The 13,182-nt window shown below is 44.2% G+C and overlaps 2 protein-coding genes across 5 annotated transcripts in view; both read right to left on the bottom strand.

The window, feature by feature from the left end:
• Positions 1-13,182, bottom strand: part of LOC117411095 (A disintegrin and metalloproteinase with thrombospondin motifs 6-like) — a 93,648-nt gene that overhangs the window by 55,363 nt on the left and 25,103 nt on the right. For all 4 annotated transcript variants that reach the window (XM_059031919.1, XM_059031921.1, XM_059031918.1 and 1 more), the window contains exon 7: positions 1,045-1,181. In XM_059031919.1, coding sequence (XP_058887902.1) covers positions 1,045-1,181 — 137 coding nt within the window. The remainder of the gene's footprint in view (positions 1-1,044; positions 1,182-13,182) is intronic.
• Positions 9,975-11,177, bottom strand: LOC131738145 (keratin, type I cytoskeletal 9-like). Its single transcript, XM_059031923.1, has 2 exons — positions 10,452-11,177; positions 9,975-10,355 (listed from the first exon to the last, which is right to left on the bottom strand). The coding sequence occupies exons 1-2, from the start codon at positions 10,999-11,001 to the stop codon at positions 10,156-10,158; spliced, it is 750 nt and encodes a 249-aa protein (XP_058887906.1). The 5' UTR covers positions 11,002-11,177; the 3' UTR covers positions 9,975-10,155.

The raw sequence follows: 13,182 nt of genomic DNA, 5'->3' as shown, positions 1-13,182 counted from the left end.
AGTTCCTTCAAAAACTGTGTGCAAGTGTACCTAGAAGAATTGATGCTGTTTTGAAGGCAAAGGGTGGTCACACCAAATATTGATTTGATGTAGATTTTTCTTCTGTTCACTTACTTTGCATTTTGTTAATTGATAAATATAAACTATTAACATGTCTATTTTTGAAAGCATTCTTACTTTACAGCATTTTTTCACACCTGCCTAAAACTTTTGCACAGTACTGTATATTGAAATCATACTACATTTAAATTCAGAAGAAAATCCTGATTCTTCACTGCATAGATACGCCTGGTCGCTACACCTCTGTCATGGTTCAATCAAAGGCTGTAAGGCATTGTTTAACCCATGTGCAGTTCTGCACTTCTGTAATCACATTCTTCAGTACTACCAAGTAGACAACATCTACCACTCAAAACTAATGTGTAGGTGATTAATCAAGTAATTTAGTTTCTTGTGAAGTTAATGGTAACATAGATACAATTTTATTTAATAGGATAGGTTGCGGCAGTCGGTTACAGATGATTTGAATGCCTGTTAAATAAGGGACGCAGTGCTTGAACTGACAGGAGAGCATGACAGCAATTACATTTATGATTCAATGTATCTGAATCTCATGTATAATCCATAGTCATTTTACAAGCTATTAGAAACTTGAATCCCCAACCAGGAAGCTCTATTAGAGGCAACAGGGTAGATGACAACTGAATATTGAGATAAGCAAAAAAAAAATCTTTAGTCAAAATATGTATGTTTAATACAGCAATAGACACAGGCTACCTGTTTCTAACTGCAACAAAACCCTGATTCGAGGGAATTACCTTGGTAGTTGACTTTGCTAGTATGGTAAGCTCCCTTTAAAATATTACTATGCTCTATTAGGTTTGATTGTTTAAATTAAATGTCCTCCATTCTCCAAATGAGTTGATTACGTCTAAAAATAGTAGAAAATCTTTGTTTTACTCCAGGGTGGAGTGTAACTTTACCGCAGTAAACTCTTTTAACACCTTGGTTATGGGTGATCTACAGAGCTGACTCGGGCCTTACCGGGTGACGAGCACGGCATTGTCATGGTGGGGGATCCCGCTGGCTTTACTGTCCTGGCTCTGCGTGTTCAGTGTCTTCTGCCACTTACAGAAGCTGTCCAGGGATTTATCAGCATGGTGGTTGATCTCCAGGTTTGGCTGAAATGGAGGAACATAACAGATTTTAAAAGTGCCATTTTTACCTTGACATAAAGGTTACAGGTCAACTACCGTGTATTACAGCTTGTTTGAAAAAGAATGGGGGTTTGTGACAGGATAGCGTCACGGCCCAAGCTGTTACCGGAAAGAAGGAGACTCAGAAGCTGGAAAGCTGCAGTTTAAGCACTAGAGCACACCTGTATTAATCCTACAGGGAGCAAGACAACAATAAACAAACCAACAGGGTACGAGGGGCAAAATAAAGTGTTAAACAAAAACCAACAAGGATGCAATACAAAGACTTACAGAGGTCAGGCTGGACAAGGCCTTCACTGACTTCTCTAATCCCAAGCACCACCCAAACAAAGGGTTTTTTCCTCCCTTTATACATGTAGCCATTCCACAATTATCACCCAATTAGGGAATGGCCACAGCTGTGATTGTTGGCAGGGATAGATTTAACCATCCCTGCCACACGAGTGTTTTTTTTTCCTTTGTTGTTGAATACATTCTAATATAACATAAAAACAGTAGGAGGTCAGCTTGATGATAACTAGTTGATCGGGGGGTAATCAATTAGCAAGGTACTGAGATTCGATATCCTATTAATATAGAACAAACCATACTCTTCTGAATAACTGTAATGACTAATTTAATGAAGTGAATATCAGTGAGGAGGAACTTTGTTTAGGTTACGGACTGTATATGTTGTCTGCTTGTTGATTTGGTTAAGAGTAAATTATGAACACATCTTTATTTAAATATGTGGAGGGGCTGATACAGAATATTCCCTTAGCAAAGGTTTGATGCACTTTGCATTGTGGAATCATTTCATAATTTTCATAATGATTTCCATTACATGAGAGCAGATGTTAAAACTTCATGCTGATTTGAACTCAGACGGAGCTTTACAGTAAACTAATGTGATCCATCTGCGTCTCCATCCATTTGCGTTTCCTTCCATCTGATGATGTAGATATCCTTCTGCCTGGTGTTGATGGCTGAAGTGTAATACTGGGTTCTGGAATCAGCTTATTTTGCCTCCCCAGCGCATCAGCACACACAACAGCTGCGATGCTGGCTCCGGGGATCAACCACATTGCGGTCTCCCCAGCGCATCAGCATGACAACTGTCTGGATTGAGCTAATTAGGGTACATCTCTGGGGTCTTCAAGTGAGCACCTTCCGTCCTCTGTGTTTCGTCGACTAGACCACGACACCTCAAGAGGGCTCAACGGTGATTCTGGCGTCCCAGCATCATCCCCCTCCATCCCCCACTCAACTCAACCCACCTTACTTACCCGTACATCAGCGTTTCTTTCTTTCTATTGTGCTTGAGATCCCCAACCAGAATCTTTCCGTCTCAACCACAGTCAGTTGCTCCTCCTCTCTGCTGCTTCAGATAAGTTCTTCACTGTGCGACACAACTCTTGGTCACTGTAGAGTGTGCCACAAATCCTTGACACCCCACCTTCACTAGGTAAACCCGGACTCTCTATCCTTACTGTTCTGCTTCAGTGGCTAGTTGAGCATACCACAGTTTCTTCCTCTCATACTCCTCATCTACAGCATCCTCCCATGGCACTGTTAACTCTACCAGGTGAACAAGGCGTGCTGATCCAGACCACAAGACAATATCTGGTCGAAAGTCAGTGGTGGCAATCTCAGGTGGAAAAATAAGCTGTTGCCCAAACATCCGCTAGCATGTCTTCCAGTCTCTAGCAGCTTCCATTTGTCCTGGGCGAGGCTGGGTTTTAACACCTTTTCTTGGCAGTTGCTTTCCTGGGCAGAGGAATGTTGTCTTTTGTGTGGAAGTGGTGGCAACTTATTGGTCATGTTACGCTTGTCTTCCAATGCAAAGGCCAAACATCGCAGCACCTGGTCATGGCGCCAAGTAAACCGTCCTTGACTAAGACCCACCTTACATCCTGTCAAAATGTGCCTTAATGTTGCAGGTGATGAACACAAAGGACATGAGGGATCCTCTCCTACCCAGAGGTTTAGGTTATGTGGTGATGGGAGAACATCATATGTTGACCTGATGAGGAAACTGATCCTGCTCTGTTCCATTATCCATAGGTTCTGCCAGCCAATCTTGCATTGTTCCACACTTTCCCATCTCATCCATTCTCACTGCTTGGCCTGGGAAACGGCCTTTACACACCTCATCCTCTCCTCCTGCTTCTGCACCTCATTAACTACCAGCTTCCTCTGTTGAGCTGGGGCTGCCTTGTGCCATGAAGGAGCTGAACTGAGACCAAGACCCCCTCTTCCATGCTGAACTTGCCCCTTGATATCACCGATTCAAAGGGCAGCCTTTGCATCTTCCATGGCTTTGTTTGCTGCCCACTTCCAGTTTTCAACACAGGTGCTGCCGCCCTTGCACATTTGTTGCATGACTCTTCTAATGTCATTTCCAGTCAGACCTTGGCGCACTTAAATTCCTCGGTTAGAGCTGAGACTGGTGGCTGCAGTATTCCTTTACCATAAAGTCCCACTCTGCCGAGGCAACGTGGAACTCCCAACCATTTCGTAACATATGAACTGATTAAAGCTTCCAGCTTCTCTACATATATTAGAACTGGGGATATCAGAAGGGAGAATAACACATGTGATGCATATTGTAGCTGGACACAATGCACTCACTACACTGTTGGGAAAACTATGGTATGGTATGGTACTGTCTGTGCCACGTGGCGAGGTAGAAAAAGAAACATGGGAGATATAAGGATATGAACCAAAGTAAAATCAGATAGCTAAAATAAACAGCATCAGAATTTTTTTAAAAAAGTAATACTTTTAGTAATGTTATTTGAGTTACAAACACACCGCATAGAATTTGAAGAATGCCAGGTCAAAATTCATTGCAGGAAACTAGAGGCAAAACAATCCCTTCAGCAGTTCAGAGAAGATTTAGCAAGTCCAGAGACCAATGCAAAAACAGACAGGCTTCATTTATCAAGCTGACAGACAGGACTTTATAATACCCAACTAGAGAGAGTCCCTGATGGTCACCTCAGCACCCTCAGAAGGACAGTGTGGCTCTGGAGAGATTCCAAAAAAATAGCAACCACACTAATCCCTGGGCTTAAAGGACTGGCTACTGTATGAAGATAGGCTGAAAGGACTGCATCTGTTTAGTCTGTAACAAAGATATATTAGTGGGGACGTGACTGAAGTCTTTAAAATGTTAAAAGGAGTTGATATAGTTAACCTGAAACAATATTTTAATTGCAGGGCAGAAACCAGGACCAGAGGACACAGTTGGAAATTAAGTGGAGATAAACTAGAGGGTGTGGAATGGGCTACCTAGTCAAGTTGTTGATGCAGAATCACTTGGATCCTTTAAGACCAAACTTGACAAAGTTCAGAGATCAATCAGCTACTAGGCACTGCACAAGCTTAGACGGTCTGAACGGCCTCCTCTCTTTAATATATTTCCTTATGTTCTTATTAAATACTCCCAGCCTTGCACTTATCAAAGTCATTGCCAATTACTGAAACTATGGTACACAGTGCGATAGCATATAACAATTAGAGAATGTTACAGATATGGACAGGATAAATCAGTCTCTCCCTTAGCAAAGTCTTTACACTAGAAAGCACAATGAAATAGCAGGGACCCCTTTAATCCAAACTGGACTGGGGACCATGGAAAAGATTCAAACTGGTACTTGTGGGGCACACTACGCTATCTACAGTCAACCCCTTTCAATTTTACTTCAAAAATGACTGAGCAAAATCTGTGGTAATAAAGAAGATTTATTACTTTATAAGAAGTTTACTAATAACATGATAAAATGAATAGGCATTAAAACACAGAAGGAGGGGGTCATAAAACAAATATGCCTGTTCAGCATAAGATATACTGTATTGTCTTGATTACAGTGTTCATTAACAAAATTGATTTTAAGCGCTATAGTATGTTACACAACAATTAATCAGAAAAGAGCTGTAAACATAATATAACAGTGTTCTGAATGTTTATTGTGCTATTTACAGTATATGTCATTTCAATACTGTACAGGAACAATTTCATTTACTTAAAATTACATTAAGTGTGGTGGAGCTTGATTCTATGACTGATACATGTGTTTGATATGAAGTGGAGTGTGACAGTAACCAGAGTGTTAGTATCGGGAATCTCAATGGACTCCCGTTATATTTTGTCTGGAACATTTCAATGTGGTGATAATAAAGCAGAGAGTGAATTAAACAAGTTTGACTGTATTTATTTAAAGACCTTTTAGGTTTGGTTAGATTTCTCATATTGTAGAAATTGGTAATTTGCACATTAAAACATTATGCTTCAAAAGTCACTTCCAACGTTCACCAGTGCTAAGTGGCACCTAGCTTTTTCCAAAAGAACAATACTTCAGCTTCAAATTCAGACACGTTAAATACAAAACTCTCATCAGACCACAGGAATGTGTCCAAAACCCATTCGAACCCCAGTAAGTAATAAGATGCCATGAACTCATTCTGCTGGTGGTTTCCGTGAACATTTTGCCAGCAACTGCAGGCCAAGACGTTTGGCGTCAACTTCCCAGGATGAATGGGGTTCCAGTCTGCCGGGTGTTTTGAATAATGGCATTTATTATTTCTCCTTAATCCATGAGCTCCCTGACCTCTGAAGCATCCGAGCACCCAAAACAAAATGCTCACATAGCTGTGTGTTAGTCTGACAGAGGGCTACAATTACAGAACGAATCACTCAGCACAGCACCCACCTCCCTGCCTTAATCCATCACATCTATCATTGACTGCTACAGGATCGCAATGTAGAAGGGCAGCGTCAAATTCAGAGAAACTTCTGAAGGTATACCCTTGTATAGACTGTTCAATGTAAACTGAAGGTGAGACGTAAGTCTCGATGCACTGGGAGGTAAAGTCAGATTGCTGTGTCTACAGTCATTCCTTCTTCACTTTATTTTTTTATAGGTCTTACAGAGTGGTTTAAGTATGGATTAACTGTCAGGTTCTATTTTCAAACCAGTATTTTACTTTCCTAAAACTAAATTGACATTTTCTGTGAGAAGATTATAACTGAGTCTGGTGGTATAACAGAATGCAAAAGAACAAGACTGAAAAATGGGCTGTGTGGAACTGTTTTGCAGTACAGTAGCCTTTGTGAGGAACAACAAGCTGTGGGCCCTGTTTCCACTGTGTTGCAATTATAAAGCATGACTATATTTTAGTAAGGTGAAAAATGGTATTTCGTAATGAAGCTGGTTTCAAGATACAGGACTTACAAGATACTGATTCGTTGACCATTCAAATGCTCAGACTAATAGAAATAAAATGTCAAGTAACATCCATTTACTGTATAGTAGCTTTCGCTTTTAAAAGCTACTACCGTGTTCTATGAATAATCATGTCAATAACAACCCAAACACACACACACTTCTGATCTTCCCTCCTTCCCAAGGAAATCTATCTACTGGATATTATTAATTTATTATATTAGAATCTGAAATGGTGTGGGGTCCCTGGATACAATTTAAGTCCCCTCCACAGCTGGTAGATTTGCCATAAGTTCATATACTTCTAAGAACCTGACATATCTCACTGGTAATAGAAAACACTCACACACACACACTTACACTCAGCACAGTGAAGAACTTATCTGAAGCAGCAGAAAAGAGCAGCAGCTGGCTGTGGTTGAGACAGAAAGATTCTGGTTGGGGATCTCAAGCACAATAGAAAGAAAGAAACTCTGATGTACGGGTAAGTAGAGCTGGGCTGACTCGAGTGGGGGATGGAGGGGGGTGATGCTGGGACGTCAGAATCACCGTCGAGCCCTCTTGAGGTGTCGTGGGCTAGTCAACGAAACACAGAGGATGGAAGGTGCTCACTTGAAGACCCCAGAGATGTACCCTACTTAGCGCAATCCAGACGGTTGTCATGCTGATGCTCACTGTGGTTGATCCCAGGAGCCAGCATCGCAGCCATTGTGTGTGTTAATGCGCTAGGGAGGCAAAATAAGCTGATCCCTGGAGCCAGCAATACACTTCAGCCATCAACACGAGGCAGAAGGATAGTTGTGTGGTCCAGTGGTTAAAGAAAAGGGCTTGTAATCAGGAGGTCCCCGGTTCAAATCCCTCCTCAGCCACTGACTCATTGTGTGACCTTGAGCAAGTCACTTCACCTCCTTGTGCTCTGTCTTTCGGGTGAGACGTAGTTGTAAGTGACTCTGCAACTGATGCATAGTTCACACACCCTAGTCTCTGTAAGTCACCTTGGATAAATGCGTCTGCTAAATAAACTAATAATAATAATATATGGAAGGAAACGCAAATGGATGGAGACACAGATGGATCACATTAGTTTACTGTAAAGCTATGTCTTAGTTGGTGCTTATCTTGGCGAGAGCTGAGTTCAAATCAGCATGAAGTTTTAACATCTACTCTCATGTAATGGAAATCTCACGCTCACATTGAAGCACTCAAACACACACACACACACACACACACACACACACACTCACACTCACACTCACACTCACACACACACATGGCCCTCCACCACAGCAGCTAGTGTTTCTCCTCCAGCCGTTCTCTATCACTCAGCACCCTCTCAGCCAACCTGTTAGCGATTCTTAGCATAACATTTCAGGAGACTTATCTCCGGGGTAAGGGGATGACAGACTCCACCGTTGATGAATGTTAAAACAACAGCACTCAGACTAATAAATATCAGACCTGCTGTACCTCAGTCTGATCAATGGTAACCACTGATCCTCCTCAGTCAGAAACAGTCTTATATTACTATAGGAAAGAATGGGTAATATAGTACTGACCATGAGCAAAGAAGTATCAATACATGTATTTCAGTCAGCTGATTTTTTGTTATAAACATGTGCAATCTATTTACCTGTATTACTGACCTAATTTAAATTATCCGCAACCCGTGCAGAACTTCAGTCACATTCCACAAAAGGTGGACTACTACACTTTGAGCTATGCTGTCAATGTCATAACAAAACAATTCCAGTAAATCTTATATCATATGTATTACCATCACTTAGGAGATCTCCCATTTTCCCATATGTCTCTAGCCCATCTTCTATGTTGCACTTGCATCCAACACAGACAAGTTGCTTCTGGGAGTTTGAGTCCTTGTAGGAAAAACAACTGTGACGCATAATTTTTTTTATGCCAGTTTGTGGCAAAGTGCCCCGCCCCTGTGTGCATTTGTGTGTTCTGTGTTGTATGTTGCGTGTGTTAATGTTGGTGTATAGATTGATCCACGGGATATAAACGGGTCTGTGTTTCACGTGTATTTAAAAGTGTAGATTTGTATTTAGGCACGAGGAGGGCACAAATCACTTCACGTGCTGGTTAAATGTAATATGTGAGCACGGGGTTGCACAGAATTAATTCACGTGCTGGGATTCAAGTGAATAATTAATTAGTAATTGAATCCCAGCACAACAGTATACATAGGCACATTTTTTGTCACTCGTGGTTAGGTGTTCGGTGAGTGGAGAACGGGATTGGAGACGGAGGGAAAGAGAATAATAATAATAATAATAATAATAATAATAATAATAATAATAGTTAGAGTATCTGCTCACCGTGTTTGTTTGTCTGTGTAGTCCGTTTTGTTTGTCTTTTTATTTTGGCGTGTAGTGCCGTGTCCTGTTTTGTTTTGTGTTAAAACCTTTTATTTGTTAATAAACGCTGAGTGCAGCCATTGCACTCAGCTCATCACAACCCCAAGTCTCTCTGTATTCCTTCCTGCTTCTGGTCTGACGCCACCCACTCTGGCCGTCTTTGTGACACGTGGTGTCAGAAGAGGGATAGCCGCGCCTCCAAGCGTCAGACCAGGAGGGGTCTGGATTACAAAAAAAAAAAAAAAAAAAAAAAGTAAGAGCAAGAAGAGGGATGGGGAGAAAGAGCTGCAGGAAGCAGCAGAAGCAGCGGTCACCCCAACCAGCAGTAGCCACCCCACTGCCACCGGGTTCCCCACTGTCCCGAGAAATATGGGACTGGTTGGTGCACCCCGAGGGGAAAATGGAAGGCTGGAGAGACGGCTGCCGGGACCTGGAGGACCTCCTCGGGGGCCTCGAGGACCAAGGCTGGTGCATGGCCTGTGGGGTCCAAGGACACACGGTGGCAATCTGCCCCTTCCAAGGTGAGGAGGAGGAGGAACAGCAGCCCGGGTATTACTGCTGTGCTGAGCCTGGGCATTCCAGCACCAACTGCCCCTGGTACCCCCTCGGACAGCTACCCCAACGATGCCCCATCTGCGGAGGTGAGCACTTCGTGGCCCACTGCCCTGTCCATCAGGAGAGGGAGGAGCAGGGGTCGCCTCAGTCTCCACCACCAGCAGGGGGAGGTAGACTGCTGCTCCCACCGCCCCAACCACAAGTGCAACAGCGACCAGAGGAGCCAGAGAACCTGTTCCCCTGGTGCACCTGGTGCGGAGAGGTGGATCACCGCTGGAGGGACTGCTCCGAGGTTCCACCGAGCTGGTGCGGGCGGTGTGAGGAAGGGGGACATGACTGGTCAGGATGCCCCTATGCCAGCTCGCCAGTGCCCAAACGGGAGGAGCCTGAGCGCCCACAGCCCAAGCGGAAGGAGCCTGAACGTCCTACGCCTGAGTGGAAGGAGCCCGAACATCCTACGCCTGAGTGGGAGGAGCCTGAACATCCTACGCCTGAGTGGGAGGAGCCCGAACGTCCTACGCCTGAGTGGGAGGAGCCCGAACGTCCTACGCCTGAGTGGGGGGAGCCCGAACGTCCTACGCCTGAGAGGGGGGAGTCGGTGCGTCCACAGCCCAAAAGGGGGGAGTTGGTGCGTCCACAGCCCAAAAGGGAGGAGTCGGTGCGTCCACAGCCCAAAAGGGAGGAGTCGGTGCGTCCACAGCCCAAAAGGGAGGAGTCGGTGCGTCCACAGCCCAAAGGGAGGCAAGTCGGGGCTTCCACAGCTCTGGGACCCAAGCCACCAGCAGAGGGAAAATGCCTGCTGGTTCAGCCCCAAGAGCCGGAAGGGGAGGAGTTACAGGCCCAACCCCCTGAAAATTTTTGGGGGGGAGAGGGGCAGGAGGCTGGTGTCCCCCAGCAGCCTCTATTCATGCTGCTGAAGGCAGCATGGCGCGCACCAGCCCAGCCGCCACAGCGGAGGGAGCCAGCGCCGCCAGGAGCAGAGGAGCTGCCTCTGCCTCCGCCACCTCCACCGGCAGGAACAGAGCAGCAGGAGCTGCCTCTGTCTCCGCCACCTCCACCGGAAGGAGCAGAGGAGCAGGAGCTGCCTCTGCCTCCACCACCTCCACCGCTTCCTCCACTAGGAGCAGAGGAGCAGGAGCTGCCTCTGCCTCCACCACCACCAGGAGCAGAGGAGCTGGAGCTGCCTCTGCTTCCGCCACCGCCCGGAGCAGAGGAGCAGGAGCTGCCTCTGCTGCCCGTACCTCCACAGGGAGTACGGTGGCCGGAGCCCCAGAAAGGGGAGCTGCCGGCCACGAAGAAGGGGGACGAGGTCTGGAGACCACTTTCCCCAGCAGCAGTTTCGCTGCAGGAGTTCTTGTGGCCGGAGCCCCACAGGAGGGAGCTGCCGGCTACGAAGAAGGGGGAGGTCGGGGGACCACCTGCCCCCGCAGCTTTTTCGCTGCAGGACGGGACCAGCATGCTGTCAGCCGTGCCACTACCGGCAGGGGAGCTGATAGCATTTCCAGACATGGGCCCACTGAAGCCTCCCTTCCCAGCCCGAGACTTTGGCCTGGACTGCTGGGTATTTAAGGGGGGAGGTGGCCGTTGAGGCCATGTGTGCTGTGCACAAGGGGGGGTATATGTGGCAAAGTGCCCCGCCCCTGTGTGCATTTGTGTGTTCTGTGTTGTATGTTGCGTGTGTTAATGTTGGTGTATAGATTGATCCACGGGATATAAACGGGTCTGTGTTTCACGTGTATTTAAAAGTGTAGATTTGTATTTAGGCACGAGGAGGGCACAAATCACTTCACGTGCTGGTTAAATGTAATATGTGAGCACGGGGTTGCACAGAATTAATTCACGTGCTGGGATTCAAGTGAATAATTAATTAGTAATTGAATCCCAGCACAACAGTATAAATAGGCACATTTTTACTCGTGGTTAGGTGTTCGGTGAGTGGAGAACGGGATTGGAGACGGAGGGAAAGAGAATAATAATAATAATAATAATAATAATAATAATAATAGTTAGAGTATCTGCTCACCGTGTTTGTTTGTCTGTGTAGTCCGTTTTGTTTGTCTTTTTATTTTGGCGTGTAGTGCCGTGTCCTGTTTTGTTTTGTGTTAAAACCTTTTATTTGTTAATAAACGCTGAGTGCAGCCTTTGCACTCAGCTCATCACAACCCCAAGTCTCTCTGTATTCCTTCCTGCTTCTGGTCTGACGCCACCCACTCTGGCCGTCTTTGTGACACAGTTAGACAAATTAACTCACATTTCAGTGCCACTGCTTTTCCTACGATTGATGTTTTTTCCATGTCAACTTAGGTCCTTCATTTCAAAACCAAAACTGTACCACTGATGTATCTGCAAAGATAAATGTTCTTCATTAACAGCTTCAAATATATTACCATTTAAAAAATTGAAATCACCTTTACCGTAATGTGCATGTTTTTCATACAGGAAAATGTCTGACTTATAAAGTGACGGCAATATACAGTATATGAGGCAAGATTTAATTACATTAATTAGGGGCATATTGATGAATCATGACACTCTTTAAACGATGTATTGTATTGAAATAGAGATATGTATCATTTGTACAAGACCAGAATGATTAATAAGGGTGTTTTTTTGTTAGTATGAATACTCCCTATCTCATTAAATGCATGTCTTTTAACAAAACTGTCCATCATTAAATGATAATTTGATCTTACATATCATACAAGTAGCCCATCAAGACCATCGCATGTATAGTGATCCATATAGCATCTGCATATTGCTATTCGTATTGTATCATGACATCACTGTATCGTTACACCCCTAGACTTGATGGTATTATTTGTTATCACCATGTATAGTGATAAAAGCACAATAATGAATTTGATTCACTACAGCATTGGGGCCATGCATGTACACCCAGCTGATTGATACAGGGAGGGGTGGAGTGTGTTTACATTGCAACTACAGGTCGTATTTAAAAGCTGATGAACATTAATAAAAAGAAGGCAGCTTACATAAAACATAAGAAAATACTGATACAGCTGGCATCCAAGCCTTCATATTTACTTCCCCTGTCCTTCACTACCTACCTATATGCACACTTTAAGCCTCCTTCTCTGTTCTTACAATTCTTTTGAACACCCTTGCTTTGGGAACCATAAACTGTGAGCCAAGGGGGGTGGGTGGTCTAGGAGCCCGGTCGCACTCTCACTTGCAGAAAGGAAATGAAAGCAGTTAGGCCACTCTGATTGTTTAGGCTGGGTGGCTGCGTCAGTTCTGTCAGGCGCTGGCTAAGAACTGGCCTTTTATACAGAGTGGAAGAAAGGTGCTGTTATGAATGGGACCTCACATTCTATAGTCTAAACACAGCCGGTTCAAAGAAGCTGGAGTCCTGGGGCTCACTTAAGACAGCAGGTGGACAGGCATGCAATTAAGTGAATATTGCCATTGGACTGACTACACATAGACAAAAAACAATATATGGATGTGTAAAATGAATATATAGGGTGATTTGTTTATGCAAATTGTTGTACATGGTACTAATACAATAATTAAAGTACATTTTACCTAATTTTTATGTTAGTCAAGAGTCATTGTCTAAACACAATGTTTTTTCTTCAAGGACTTAAATTCCCAGAAGCATCTCAACATACATTCGCCAGTTTTATTGTTTACAAAAATACCATTCTCTAAATCAAATAGAGATTTAATATAATGTGTGCATCTTTCAGATAGGAACTGTGAAATCTACGAAGTGATGGTAATACATAATAGATAAGATTTACTAGAAATATTTTATCTACATACAGGTGCGCTGGTACCTGAAGAATCAAACACTATCAATGGATAATG

This window comes from Acipenser ruthenus, chromosome 10, assembly GCF_902713425.1.
Source record: "Acipenser ruthenus chromosome 10, fAciRut3.2 maternal haplotype, whole genome shotgun sequence".
In the NCBI taxonomy this organism is placed as follows: Eukaryota; Metazoa; Chordata; class Actinopteri; order Acipenseriformes; family Acipenseridae; genus Acipenser; species Acipenser ruthenus.
The sequence above is the reverse complement of the archived record's forward strand: the minus strand, read 5'-3'. Positions and strand labels throughout refer to the sequence as shown.

Coding starts and splice junctions, on each gene's coding strand:
- LOC131738145 (XM_059031923.1), bottom strand. CDS start 11,001: ATGCACACAGGGGCGGGGCACTTTGCCACATATACCCCCCCTTGTGCA. Junction 10,356..10,451: donor TAGTGGAGGAAGCGGTGGAG/GTGGTGGAGGCA, acceptor CTGCCGGTGGAG/GTGGCGGAGGCAGAGGCAGC.